The sequence below is a fragment of the Aulonocara sp. 'chitande type north' Nkhata Bay genome, linkage group LG3 (genome assembly GCF_057382095.1).
Source record: "Aulonocara sp. 'chitande type north' Nkhata Bay isolate Kocher_YH1m ecotype deep benthic linkage group LG3, A_spYH_male_GT1.1, whole genome shotgun sequence".
Lineage (NCBI taxonomy): Eukaryota > Metazoa > Chordata > Actinopteri > Cichliformes > Cichlidae > Aulonocara > Aulonocara sp. 'chitande type north' Nkhata Bay.
This window is the reverse complement of record NC_141346.1, coordinates 24975564-24990509: the sequence shown is the minus strand read 5'-3', so window position 1 is coordinate 24990509 and position 14946 is coordinate 24975564. Positions and strand designations below refer to the sequence as shown.

Below are 14946 nucleotides of genomic sequence, written 5' to 3'. Positions count from 1 at the left end.
GAGTGCCATTTAAAATTTCCTCAGAAGTCAGTGTGCCATATGATTGCATTAGCAATAAATTTAATAACGCTCTATATTAATGGTTACACACTATATAGAACAACTTTATAGAATTATATTTGTTCGCAGATGTTGGCAGCTATCAGCGAATAGTTATCAGCTATTTTGAAACAAAAAAAGACACTTTTTATCCATAACAAGAACTCCATAACAGCAATTGAACTGTACAACAGAAAATGCAAATGCTATTTATGGTCTCCTCACAACAATGATAAGAAAAATAAACTGGGCCAATATGGCATGTTTGTCAATACACTCTGATCTCTGGTCTCCCACTCAGAGACACAAGTGTCCAGCATTCAGACGGCTACCTGAGGACACTCATGTGAGAGAAAACCTGCTCACACAGATATGTAGAGCCAAATACTGTCAATAAGGCCTCTGCAATGTTCTGAAGACAGTTAAACTCGTCAGGTAGTGATGTCCAGCAGGTGAAAATGCAGCTCCATGAACACACACAGCTGTGGATTCCAGCTGCTTCTTTGTTATATGTATGATTTCTATACATTTTACGTCAGATAAAAACTTTGGTTGTAAGCTTCAGATAATTATTTAATAAAAGCTGGACATTTTAAAAGAGAATAAGAAAGTATTTCTTTGTACCATTACCAGCTGTCAGCTACCTAAAAAAGGATCCTGGTGTTATTTGTCTCTCAGAAACAGTTCATAACTTCCCTTCAACTCATTCATGTCACCTAAAAGGTAAACCTGTTTCTCCATCACCTGTTCAGCTCTGATGATCCAGTAAGGACATCTCCTGGTTTCATCTTCATGTTTCCCTCTCACCAGATAACCAAATCATATCATGACCAGCAGCTTTACAGCTGTGGCTCCAGCAAACATCAGCTGATACTAGAAATTAATATTAAATAAATTCTAACAACAGCTGATCAAGCTTAAACGTGCTGCTGTTGTCTAGCGTGACATCCGCCGGTTTCCTCTTTCTGGCGCAAAGTGGGCGATAAACAAACAAGAGAGCCGATCAGCTGATCATCGATCAGTTTCATGATTGAAGAAGAAACAGGAGAGGGAGGGGGAAGAATGAGAGAAGAAGAGGCAGCTGTGCAGCGTAACGACAGAATAACTCCAGCTTTGTGTCTTTTTCCATTCTAGCTGAAGTACGGGACAAACTGTTCCTTTTCACCTCAATGCGAAACGCGTAATATTTTCTCTCAATGCGGGGCGATTCCGTTGGCATTTCTACTTATGAATTAAGTAAAGTTCAACATCAGTAACAAGCACCGACCCAGCTGTATAGAAACTCCGTCATGCTAGCAGGTACCCAGTACGAGTTATTGTAACTGACTGTAAAAAGTCAGCACAACGAAAATAAACTCCACCTAAACTTGGTTTATATCTGACCCAGATAGACTGCAGGTCATAACTTCTTACCTGAAGTTCAGTTCACCTGACATTCGGACCGGCGGCTGCCTCGGGTCTCTCCTCCTGCCTCCCCTTTCTCTCATCCACCTGCTGGCCTCCAACACTTGCTAATTTTACTGAATCTGAGGAAGCTCCCATAGCCACCACCAAACAACTGCGTTATTTTTACACACCGACCAGCATCTGGCCAATCCACCACCTTTCATTGTTTATACCGTTATAAAGAAAAAAAGAGTCACCGGGCCACCGAGCAAATGCCCAGTATGCCGGATGACCAGTCCAGCTATGGTCGTGTGTTAGGGGTGAACAGTTATCAAACACTCAGGTGAAGAAATGACACTCAGACAGTTCAACAGTTAACGTGCACGGGTGAGCTCAGAGAGAGTCACACACCCCACACTTGTCTTGCATCTTTATATATACACTCAGTATAGTGATGTCACATGGCAAAGCAAAGATAAAACAGGAACTTAGCTGCACGCTCTTCACTCGTGGGGAGAGAACATGCAGTTTCTGGAACTTAATCTAACAATAACAGCTTGTTTTCACAACTCGTTGTGGTGTTGTGATGTGACTGTTCAGAGAGTTCATGATAGAAAGACGTTTCCATAAGCAGAAATATTAAACACTTATCAGTATATCACTCAGTTGCATTTCATGACAATAAAACTTAAAAATCCTCTAACATCGTGCCATCAGTTAACTCTTCAACCCAGTCAACCCTAGGCACGCGTGCCACAGTTGGCACGCGTGCCTAGGTTGCCAACCCCTGCAATAGAGATTTCAAACCTACCATTCATTAGCTAAAACAAACAATGTGTATGCTTTAAAAGCATCAATATCAGCTCCTCTCTCACAGCATGGTGAGAGTTTCTAAAAAATTATGTAGTCTTCATTAATCCCATTCAAATGTACATCCATCTGGAATAAACCTGACATAATACAGAACAATAACATGATTAACTTCCTTGATTGGAGCTGTAAAGGAATTAGATTCTTGGAACATCTATTCAAAAGAACAGACTTTATTCTATTTGACAGATTTGCTAAAAAAAACATGGAATTAAAAAGAATAGATTTTTAGAATATCAACAAATTAAATCTATAGTAAAAAAGACATTTAAGCCTAATCAAGTCAAATTACAAACACCAACAAATGTGGTACAATTCCTTGGTCTCAAAATCCTAAAATTACTCTCTAAAATATACAGAACACTCTCCAAAATAGATGAATCAATATCCCTTCCTATTGCCAAATGTGAGACGGCGCTATCAGTCAGCTTGCACAACAACTCCTGCTCTAAGATATTTTTAAAAAATCTTGAAATTGATTAGAAATCCCAGTCTACAATTAATACAATACAAAATACTACACCGGGGACTGAGGTCCATACTGCTGTAGGACTGGGGGGTGGTCTGCTTGTCTCTACCCCAGAGTAAAGGGGACCATTTCCTGCATCTGGGGGCGATTATCAACCATATAAAACTGTAGTGAATTACTTTTTCTAAGTGTGATGCAAGGACTTTGCTTATAATTTTAATGTCTGTATTTACCAGAACAAGTGCTCCATAACTAATTGCCTGCGTGGGATCTTTATCTGGTTTTAACAACAGGTTAATCATTGCAGTTTTCATGGTAGGAGAAATTCTAGACCTAATCACAAATTCTTCAACCATTCTTATGAATAGCGAGGACAGGGTTGGCCATAAATGTTCGTAGAACTCAGCAGGGACGCCATCTGGGCTAGATGCCTTGTTACAGAGTATTTGATTAAGAATAGTTCTTCTAGAGCTATAGTTTATCCAACATCGTACCTTGATCTTGTGTTAAAATAGACAGATCTATAGCACTCAGAAATTTGTGAATGTTTTCCATATTTGGGTCATGGTCAGAAGTGTATAGATGCATGTAAAACGCCCTAACAACATTATTTATATCTGGAAGATAATGAAAAGGTTTCCCTGCTGAGTCTTTGATAACTGTACTTGTTTTTTTTATTTTGCTTAAGTAGGTTTGCCATATATTTATCTGATTTATTTATTATTGTATTTAGATTTCTCATGTGTCAACCGCTGTATAAGAAACTGTGATTTTGCATTTAACAAAACATTTAAATCAAGTCTGTGTTTTCTTAAATCACACACTAGCTTTTCAGAAGGGTTGGTTGTCCAATTTCTTTTCAACATTTTAATTTTTTCTTCCAAATTGTGTCTTTGTCCTTTTTATAGGATGAGTATGAGATAATCCTGCCCCTTAAAACAGCTATGCCAGTTTCCTATAATAAAGTTAATAAATGTTGGGAGAATCATTTATATCCAAAAAGGATGTCCATTCTCTTTAAAATATTATTAAGTCCTACTTTTTTAGCAAAGATGTGTTCAAGCACCATCAGGTGGTCGATTTTTGTTGCCATTTTTTATTGAGTTTCAAAGAGACAGGTTTATGATCGCTTTGGATGACGGGAATTACTAGCTGGGGGAATAAATATATTCTCAATGATGAATGATGGACTTGGAAAAGTAAGTGAATTCTTGATCATCAGGGTGGTTTAAACTCCAACTGTCACAAAGCCCATAATCCTAATGGTTTAAAAATGACAGTCGATTGATATGTTCCATTATTAGGACTTATTGATTAGTAGTTAAATATAACAATATAAAAAATATGTACAACCCTAACCCCATTTTTATATTTATATTTGCACCTCTAAACACAACTATGCTTGTTCTTTACATAAACTGTATATGAAAGATGGATGGAGCCACCACAGCATTATCCACCAGCTGGAGAAGTCCCATTATGAAGCCTCAAGTTGAGCATGTCTGCAATCTTCATTTTGGTATTTTGAACGTAAGGGGGTGAATCTGACATGGATACCAAAGGATATCCTGGGCCATCTGACCTCAGCAAATCACATGATAGGGTGGGGCTAGGTTTCACAATGAGCTCACCCAAAACCTTGGCTGATTGTGACCTACACCCATTTTCACACCTTGGCTTGTGTGATTAGGTAGAGGATCATTAGAGGGTCCATTGCCCCTCTCGGAGGGACACTCCCACAGGGCTTAAATCTGTGACTCTCCACCATTTGACCCTAGAACTTAAGAAGCTTCTCAGATGAGAGGTGAAACATCTTCAAGCAACTTGAAGTCCAGACGCTTTCTTTCCCAAGCTCCTTCGAATACAAAAGGATAAGAAGAGCAACTTGTCAGTCTCACTGTAAAGCATACCCTGATTTATTCTCATTTGCAATAACTATATATGCTTTTTACAAACAAACAATGATTTTTCCACCTCAGGTAAACTTCAGTGGATGACTATGGGCTGTCCAGTGCGGAGTCACGTGTGCTCAGCGGGGTTTTCTTCTCTCTCGAGAGCTTGTCGTATTTTCTGCCAGAAGACTCCAGTGTGTTGACCAGCCTGTGGCCAGCTCAAGTAAGAGCTCCTCTTCACCAGACTCCTTATTTGGTAGTACGGAGACAGCTGGTTGGCTGGTATGTCCTCCAGAAACACCATGATCAGCACATCCTTGTGCTCATCGAACAGACGGTAGCTAAAGAGATCACACGCAGATTAATCAGTGTAGAAGCTGGCGATGTCATTACATGTAAGGACAAAGAGTTGGTAACCATACCTGGCCATCTGGATTTCTTTGGAGCACCACTCACTCTGCAGGTAATTTGGGCTGATCACACAGATAGTCTTTCTGCTGTTATAGATGGCCTCTGTAATGTTTTCTACAATGGGCTTACCTGTAAAAACAGAAATCTGAGACATTAAACAAAAATCTCACACATCAAACATGTCAGCATTTTTCAAGTTTTAACATTTTCTAGTTAAAACAGCTCTGGTGAATAACATAATGTGTAGCCTTTTCTATAAGTTAAAACATTCTCACTTTTGAGAATAGCAGGATCTACAGTAGTGTCTAAATTCCAGTCACAGCCTTTGGAGAACAAAGAACAATTCAATAAGCTTCTCGAGTAATAACTGGTGTTGGTCTTAACTTTAATTTTTATAGTTTCTGGAATCCAAGGCTTACAAAAACATCGGGAGTACAAAAACAGCTGTCTTTCTATTTTCTTTTATGCAAAACACAACTTCATGATTTCCTTTTCCTACATGTAGGATGCTTTGACAGTTGAGCAGCACATCTAAAGTTTAATTTTAGAGGTTTAAAGATCAATTTGTAGCTCTTGTCCAGATAGTCAGTCTAGCATTCAAACTTTGTTTTGTGGGTCACACTGTAAAAAAATATTCCGTAGAAAAACAGAAAATGTCCTGGTAATTTTCTGCCAGTACATTTTCCGTTTTTTTACGGAGGTTTGACAGACCTTTCTGTAAATGATAAAACGGAAAATTCTGTAGATTTACAGTATACTCTCTGTACTATTTACGGACATTTCCTTCAGCTACAAAACAGAAAATTCCGTTTATTCACAGTATATTTTCTGTATCATTAACTGATATTTTCCGTTAATAGAAAAATTGAAATTTCTGTTTATATTACTATTTCCAAGCACTTCTTTTCACTGTAACTCATTAAATATAGTTCTTTATATCCTTAAACGTACATTTCTATGCAATTACAACCTAGTACACCATGTACTCAAAAATTCATAAATTAAAACTTAAATTAATTTGTGCTTCGTACACAACAACATTGGTACAATTAATGTTAAATATTCTTTTATTCTCCTTAACTCAAACACATAATAAATTAAGACAGATTACTGTCCCAAACTTAAAGATAAAAGTGTATTTACGGGACTTGTTTTGTCAGTGAGGAGCAAAGTATAATTAGAAGTGCTTGTTCTGATGAAAAGTTAAACTGTAAACAGCAGCATAGTGAATAAGGATCTGTGTCCACGAATCCTCAGCAGTGACAACACTTAAACATCATAGTTCAAAATCCTTAATGCACACCTTTTTCTCCACGGTGTTCAAATTCTCTAAGCTGGTTAAGTAGAGGAAAAAGTCTGACATATTTCATGACCATTAAATGTTAGACAAGGCTCTGAAAACGAGGTTACAGTTACAAACAAAAACCTCTGCTTGTGCGCACAGACCCTAAATCACAACAAATAAGACAATAGTAAGACAAATTACTACAAAGTCTTGTTACCGCTCTTCATATAACAGTGTGACAAAGTCCTGAATGCAGCCTGCATGTTAGTACATCAAGGTCCATCTGAGCTTTAAGTAAAATACACTCAGCTTTTCCTTGGATTTTAAGAGTTGCTCAGTTCATACAGGAACTGCAGCAGTCGGAGTTAACGTGTCGCTGTGTTGCTCCTCCGTGTCAGCCATTGAGACTAGTCGCAATTTATTCTGAGGAAAAAAAGAGAAACAACAAGACATTTTTAAAAAGTTTGTATTTTTATAAATTTTTTTTACCTAGAGCATAAACAACATAAACAAAAAAAGGATTAGGGCTGTGCGATATGACGATATATATCAGATTACGATATAAAAATGTCTATCGTTTCATATTATACACTATTCTTTGTTTTGTGGTGTTGCAAAATAAACTGTTTACGGCAATATTTTTTTCATGGTTTTGATGGTCACTGTAGTTGCTATATTATTTCTTAAAGTTCTCTCCTTCTCTTATACTTAAAATAACCACACTATGGACGGACAAGTGACTGTTTTTACGCGTACTTTCGTTACCAACAAATGAGGATAAAACCATCGTGTGGCTCCGCCGTCCGCTTGTTTATTTTCCACATAAACCTTTCACAATAAAGCTCAAGTTTCTGTTGAGACTTTTCAAACTAAACTGAAATGATATACATTATTCTCAAACATAAAATTTCAGAATATGCATCAAACAAATGACCTCAAATAAAAACATCAAGTAACTATAAATGGCGCTTAAAGTCACCACGCAGATGAAGGCACAGAGAATACCAGCATGGCCAGCAAGGATGAGGCAGAACCAGAAGGACCAGTCAAAAGAAATCGAGGACCTTATTGTTAAATGAGGGGCTACCTCTGTAGCATGGACATGGTTTGGTTATGAAAAGTCTGACACGCCCCAGAAAACTGTACTATGCAAATTATGCCACAAACTGGTCCCCACCACCACTCGAACACGACAAACCTCTTTAACCACCTACACAAGAATCACATGAAAGAGTTTCGAGAGAGTTTACGAATGAAAAGCAAAAAAGAGTCGTCAGGTGCTCAAAATAATCCTTAGACTCAAACGTTAGAACAGGCTTTTCCTTGCAGCACGCCGTCTAATAAATACTCAGAAAGAAAATGGCGGCCATTTAAACTCATGTCTAAAAATGTATAGTTTCATGCATTGGTCAAAACACTCGACTCCAGGTACACGACGCCCAACTGAAAACATTTCACATAAGTCGAGTTGCCCGAGAATCACAGAATTGACAGAAAATGCACTATTTTGTGATATATATCGTTATCAGGAGAGATACGTCTTATATTGGGATATGAGACTTTGGTCATATCACGCAGCCCTACAAAGGATTATAATTCACGTAGAGTTGCATACACATAACACCATTCTGTTGCAACAAAAGCAGTTTATAATTAAAGTAACATACATACCTTGAAAAACTAAATCAACCATAACATTAAACTCACCTTGTGTTTGTAGAGAAGGTGATCAGGGATTTTCTTCATTTCCTGAGACCAGCTGCTCTGGATCATCACCAGCTTGTATCTTCATCTTTTTTTTCACTCGGGGAAGTCTTTCCTTTTCTTGGCCATTGCTCTGCACTGGAAAACCAAAGTGTGTGATCAAAGGTGAAATAAGGGATATTTTTCCACTGCAGGACTTAAAGTGCTTCAAGTAGTGATAGCTGTTGATCCATTTCTCAAATAATCTGTAAGGATCTGGATTTTTAAGAAAGATACAAATATCTCTGCTTATATTTGGCTAAAAGCTTGATATAGACAAGGCATATAGAGCCCCTGCACACCAGCACTGCGCTTACATTATAGTTCAATCAAGAAATAGTTATTATTGATTTATTATTGAATTTTTTTAGTAATAATTTTTAGTATTTAATCACATTAGCACAGTGGGGTGACAAAAATATTCCACATACAAGAAATGCTGCTCAGCATTTCATAAATTACATTTTCAACAAATGTTGGAGTAAAAACACAGTTACAGGGAAAATGTGTCTGTCTGTAAATATTAACTAAACATTTCTATGTGCTACAAAATAGACATACTGTAATTGTAAATGTGCTGAGGTGAAACTATACTTTCAATAATTTTACCACTACAGTCTGTTAACCACCGAAATAATCTATGCTGGTCAGCTAGCTAAAAGTCTTTACTTTAGCAGCCCAAATCAGAGGCTAACATTAGCATTTGCTAGCGTCAGCCAGGAAGGTCTGAGGCTTAAACTAGGGTTAGTGTAACTTTGCCTGAAACCCTTTAAAGTGTACAGTAGAGCCAACTGTAAAACACAGGTATTGATACAGTACTTATTAGAGTCCTAGAATAATTTCTAGAACCATGAAGTTCTCACTTTCCCAGTTAGCCACATCGCTGACTTTCGCTAATTAGCTAGTTAGCAGTCACAGCTGTGTAATACCCTGAGAGACACAGACAGCTAACTATAATATTTATGAAAACTGGTTCAGCCACTGAAGGGCAAAACTGGTGGTATCACAGTAAAAATTATTTTAACATTAATTAAAATAAAGCTTAAGTCATGTTAAACCTAAATAACAATTATTTTAAAAAATGAGTCAGCAAAATATTCCTGACTTGTCTGGAGACAGCCGAAACCAGTTAACAAATAAATTAACAATTCTTTCTAAATAAAAACACGGAGTCTTTTGAAAAACATTATTTTAATAAAACGAAACATGAGTTTTAATACTTACCACAGAAATTTGAAGGCAGTTTCTCCAACTTCAGAATCCAAAATCCAGATGAAGCCTGAAAGAAGCCTAATGGCTGCTCTTGCGCTTACTTTTCCCTCCTTTTCAGGTTCTTTTTCCCACAATGCATTGCAGTATTTGAGAAATACAGAAAAATACCTGTAAATGACTAATTTTTACGGATTTTTTTTACAGTGCATGTGTGATTGGCATTCTTGTTTGACATCATATCAACCATTTGTGTTTGCGTAAACGTAGTGTAGTAAAATTTTGAACAAAACAAAACAAAAAACGGTGGTGTGAAACCCTGATCTTTGTCATTACAAGTTTAGAGTGGCAACAATAGTGTTTAAAGGAAAGATGAGACAGAGTTTGTGTGGTAGCTCCATTAAATATTGATCTAAAAATAGAAAAATAGAAAAAAAGAGGCTAATGATAATCATATATACCTGGTTCAAAGTCTCTGTGGTGCAGACAGAGTTTCCAGCCCTGTTGACCCTCCAGCTCTGGAAGCAACTCTCCACAGACCCAAGCTTCATCATGAACATTGTAGGAGACAAAGGCATCGTAGCTGTGAGGAATACCTTTCTTCCTCCTCTTATTATCATAGAGAAAGGCCAGGAAGAGGTAATAGGCATAGGTGAGGTGTGACCTCAGGAAGTGATAGATGAAGGATGCAAGGAGAGTAAGCATAACTAGACTAGAGCTAAAGAGGAAGCAGAGCAATGCAGCATCTATCCGACAGGAGTCAAAACCAAAGTCAAGGAATTTTTTTCCCCGTTGGCTGACAGGAAACGCACAAGTGTACTGATGTGCATTAACAACCTGTGTCTGTTTGCTGCCTTGAATCCACTGGATAAGACCGTAATTAGAACATTCACATGTTAAAAGGTTAGCAGATAGATCCAGATATGTCAAGCCTGGAAGGGATTGGATAACTGTTTCACTGATTACAAACAATTCATTGTCACTGACGTTTAGCCACCTGAGTGCCGACAGTTTGGCCTCTGCTAGAAAATCCAAAGACCTGAGTTTATTGTTGGAGAGGTCGAGTATTATCAGGTTTGGAATTGGCAAGAACACGTCAGATGTTAAAACTGAAAGCTCGCTGTAAGATATCCTCAGATGTTTCTGTTGCGGTGTGTATTTAAATGTGTCTGGGTACAAAGATCCCATGAAATATGCCTCTGTTATTAAGTACTCTAAAGAAGTCAGACCACTGAGAACATCTTTTGAAATATCGTAATATCCTCTATGAACCTTGATATGAAGCTTCTTCAATCTTTGTAAATTTGAGAAAGGCCTATCCCTTTGTTCAGAGCTGTTGTGGGTTCGGCTTTCAACAACATTTAAGATCAGAGTGCTTAAGTTTGACAGTCCACTGAAATGGTCGTAAAAATAATTATCACCTAACAGATAAAGAATCTGGAGGTTATCAAGTCCTTCGAACCCTCCTTCATCAACACTGTCACACTTGTCTAAGTCTATATACAAGTATTGAAGGGAAGACAGACTATGAAAATCTCCATGAATGAAATTCATGATATCAATATTTCTCAAATTTAAAAACTCCAATGTCTGTAATTTATCTTTGAATGTATCTATAAATGACACAATCTTGTTGTTTTCAAGATTTAGGATTTTCAAATTGTTTAAATTTTGAAAAACACAGTCAAAGATATAGGATATTTGATTGTGGCTCAGATCGAGTATTGTTAGGCTTGTTAAATTCCAGAAGTAAGGACAGTAAAGTTCACTGATGTCATTGGAACTAAGGTCATAGACTTCCAATGTGGTGAGTCCTTGGACGGCCACTGGCAGTTCGGACAGTTCATTATTTTGTAATATCAGGCTTCTGAGCTGTGTCATTGACGGGAGTGCATTATCAGCCATGCTTTTTATATTGTTAAATGATAAGTTGAGCTCAATAAGGTTAGAGCAAGACTGCAGCATGTGCTCTTTTATGGTGTGAATTTCACTATTTCTCACATCAACTGTTCTTAGAGAAGGAATTTGGCAGGCAACGTCAATGAGACCATCATCTATCCACTTTTGTATGTTATCCATCTGAAACTCTTGAAGAGAGTAAGCAGTCTGCAGAATCGCTCTGTACACATCAAAGCTAAGAGAAGTTTCACTCATGTGCAGTCTCGTTAGGCTCCTCAAAAAGGTCTTGTTTGACACTTCCCACTCGATGTCCTTGGACCAGCCTCGCAAGTCCAGAGACTGCAGATGAGTACATCCTCTGCTGGGCTTTCTTGATGACGGAGGTGATGGTGGGCTCCCACTTCAGGTCCTGGGTGATGGTGGTACCCAGGAAGCGGAATGAGTCCACAGAGGTGATGGGGGTGTCAGTCAGGATGATGGGGGGGAGTGGGGCTGTGTGCTTCCTGAAGTCCACAATAATCTCCACTGTCTTCTGGGCATTCAGCACCAGGTTGTTGTGGCTGCACCAGGACACCAGATGTTCAACCTCCCTCCTGTAGGCAGACTCATCCCCGTCAGAGATGAGCCCAATAACGGTGGTGTCATCTGCAAACTTGATTAGCTTGACAGACTGGTGGGTGGAGGTGCAGCAGTTGGTGTACATGGAGAAGAGCAGAGGAGAAAGAACACAGCCCTGAGGGGAGCCGGTGCTGATGGTCCGGGAGTCCGAGACATTCTTTCCCAGCCTCACATGCTGCTTCCTGTCCGTCAGGAAGTCAGTGATCCACCGGCAGATGGGATCAGGCACATTCATCTGGGAAAGCTTGTCTCGGAGATGGTCTGGAAGGATGGTGTTGAAGGCAGAGCTGAAGTCCACAAACAGGATCCTGGCGTAGGTTCCTGGGGAGTCCAGATGCTGCAGGATGAAGTGTAGGGCCATGTTGATGGCGTCGTCTACAGACCTGTTGGCTGTTGGTCCTGAGATGGGAGAGAACTAGGCGCTCAAAAGACTTCATGACCACAGATGTCAGAGCCACGGGTCTGTAGTCATTTAGTCCAGTGATCCTAGGTTTCTTGGGGACAGGGATTATGGTACAGGACTTGAAGCAGGCAGGCACATGACATGCCTGCAGTGAGGAGTTGAAAATGCCAGAAAACACTGGGGCCAGCTCGTTTGCACAGTGTCTGAGGGTGGCAGGAGACACGCCGTCTGGGCCGGGAGCTTTCCGAGCATTCAGGTTCTTAAACTGCTTCCTCACATCTGCTTCATGAATATGAAGAGTTGTGGTGGGAGGAGGTGGTGTGAAATCCTCTTTTGTGTGGGGTGAGGAGGGGGGTGTTGTAGGTGAACAGTTTGAAGGTGGTGATGGCTCTATGGAGGGGGGAGAGGTGGGGGAATTAGTGTCCAAAGTGCCTCTATTGTTGGGGCCGTTGGAGGTGTGAAGGCTGCCTGATGGCTCGTCAAAACGGCAGTAGAAGTCGTTAAGGGTGTTGGCCAAGAGCAAGTCATCAGTGGAGTGGGGGGTTTTAGGCTTGTAGTTGGTGATATTCCTAAAACCTTTCCACACAGAGGCCGAGTCATTCTCTGAGATCTGCTGCTGCATCTTCTCAGAGTGCTGATGTTTAGCAATGTCCACTTCTTTAGTGAACTTGGCCTCTCTGTAGCAGTCCCTGTCTCCGCTTCTGAACGCCTTTCTCTTTTCCAGCCACAGCTTTTTGAGTTTAGGAGTAAACCAGGGTTTGTCATTGTTATAACTCACCCTGGTGCGTGATGGCACAATGCTGTCCTCACAGAAGTGGATATAGGAGGTGACGGTGTCCGTAAACTCGTCCAAGCTGTTAGAAGCAGCCTTCATAGCGCTTTTCTAGTCCCTAAGGACCCCAAAGCGCTTTACACAACCAGTCATCCACCCATTCACACACTGGTGATGGCAAGCTACATTGTAGCCACAGCTGCCTTGGGGCGCACTGACAGAGGCGAGGCTGCCAGACACTGGCACCACTGGGCCCTCTGACCACCACCAGTAGGCAACAGGTGAAGTGTCTTGCCCAGTGACACAATGACCGAGACTGTCCAAGCCGGGGCTCAAACCGGCAACCTTTCGATTACAAGGCGAACTACCAACTCTTGAGCCACGATCGCCACATACACGTATCGTCCTTCACAACCAAAGATAAACAAGGTGTAATTTCTCTGAAACGACATCACTGCCTCATTATGTGACTCTAGTTGCTGAAAAGATGCAGGGATTTGTATGTATGTGTGTAGTTAATCTGATGTGATTTTCATGATCATCACAAGCTTGCAAGAAGAACATTATGGAACTACCAAAAAGGTGAAATATATCAGCAGTTGGGGAGCATTTTGACACGATATTTCCCAATAACAACTTTCGTCTTCTCAAATCAATTAGAGAGGATGGTCAGTTAGAGGCGTGTGTATATGTGTGTGCATTTAATACAGGACCTCAAAACAGGAAGTATGAGATGGATCTATTGTTTGCCAACACAAAGCAGGCTTACAGTGCATCACCCCTCCCCCCGCTTGGCCACTCAGACCACAACCTGGTCCCTCTCCACCCAACCTACATTCCTATGGTGAAGAGGAACGTCCCCCCCCCCCCCCCCCCCCCCCACAAAGAAGGTGATAAGGGTGTGGTCTGAGGAATGCACTGAGGCCCTAAGAGACTGTTTTGAATGCACAGACTGGTAGGAACTCTACAAGCCTCACGGTGAGGACATCGACGCCCTCACCCACTGCATCATGGACTACATTAATTTCAGTGTTGAGAACACTGTGCCTACCCAGAAGATACAGTGTTTCTCAAACAATAAACCGTGGGTCACCCCAGAACTGAAGGCCCTGCTGAACAAGAAGAAGAGTGCTTTCTGGTCGGGACACAAGGAGGAACTTAAAGTCCAAAAGGATCTTAAATACAAGATCCGAGAAGGCAAGGAGTGCTTCAGGAGGAAGATGGAAAACCAACTCCAACAGAAAAACATCAGAGAAGTCTGGAGGAACATGGAAAAAATCTCTGGACACTTCCAGGACAATTGAGGAGCCACAGTGTCTGCCGGCTGGGGTTGGGCTAACGACTTGAATCTGTTTTTTAACAGATTTGACAATGGCCCACTTATCACCTCTCCCACCCCCGAGGTTCCATTAACCCCCCTCCAGTTGCCGCCCCCCCCCCCCCAGGTGCAATGCCATTGTCACCTGAGCTCTCCTCTCACCACAACCCTGCTTCACCCCTATCCACACATCTACCCGCAACAAAGCCAGGCCTACCCCCCACTCCAGCCCAGCCTCACATCTACTTCACAGCTGATCAGGTGAGAAATCAGCTAAAGAGGATGAAGGCAAGGAAGGCAGCAGGTCTGGATGGAATCTGCTCCAGACTGCTCAGGGACTGTGCAGACCAGCTCTGTCAGGTGGCCCTGTACATCTTCAACCTGAGCCTGAGCCTGCAGAGGGTTCCTGAACTGTGGAAGACTTCCTGTGTGGTTCCGGTGCCAAAAATTGCACACCCCAGGGAGCCCAACCACTTCAGGCCTGTTGCCTTGGCTTCTCATCTGATGAAGACCATGGAAAGGCTCATCCTGCACCACCTTCGGCCACTGGTGGACTCAGTGATGGACCCCCTGCTGTTCGCCTACCATTCTGGAATTGGGGTGGATGACGCTGTCATCTACCTGGTACACCG

General features: G+C 40.9%; 1 protein-coding gene and 1 long non-coding RNA gene across 2 annotated transcripts; both read right to left on the bottom strand.

The window, feature by feature from the left end:
* Positions 1–4254: 4254 nt before the first annotated feature.
* Positions 4255–13448, bottom strand: LOC147334755 (toll-like receptor 13). Its single transcript, XM_086285991.1, has 5 exons — positions 13369–13448; positions 9766–11573; positions 5079–5196; positions 4739–4997; positions 4255–4619 (listed from the first exon to the last, which is right to left on the bottom strand). The coding sequence occupies exons 1-4, from the start codon at positions 13446–13448 to the stop codon at positions 4784–4786; spliced, it is 2220 nt and encodes a 739-aa protein (XP_086142117.1). The 3' UTR covers positions 4255–4619; positions 4739–4783.
* On the bottom strand, positions 6175–9451 carry LOC147334756 (uncharacterized). The gene is made up of 3 exons (XR_015126387.1): positions 9320–9451; positions 8060–8194; positions 6175–6775 (listed from the first exon to the last, which is right to left on the bottom strand). It is a non-coding gene; the product is annotated as an uncharacterized LOC147334756 (long non-coding RNA).
* Positions 13449–14946: the final 1498 nt, after the last annotated feature.

Coding starts and splice junctions, on each gene's coding strand:
- LOC147334755 (XM_086285991.1), bottom strand. CDS start 13,448: ATGTCGTTTCAGAGAAATTACACCTTGTTTATCTTTGGTTGTGAAGGA. Junction 11,574..13,368: donor GTGGCGATCGTGGCTCAAGA/GTTGGTAGTTCG, acceptor TCCGTCATCAAG/AAAGCCCAGCAGAGGATGTA. Junction 4,998..5,078: donor AAAGAAATCCAGATGGCCAG/GTATGGTTACCA, acceptor TGATCTCTTTAG/CTACCGTCTGTTCGATGAGC.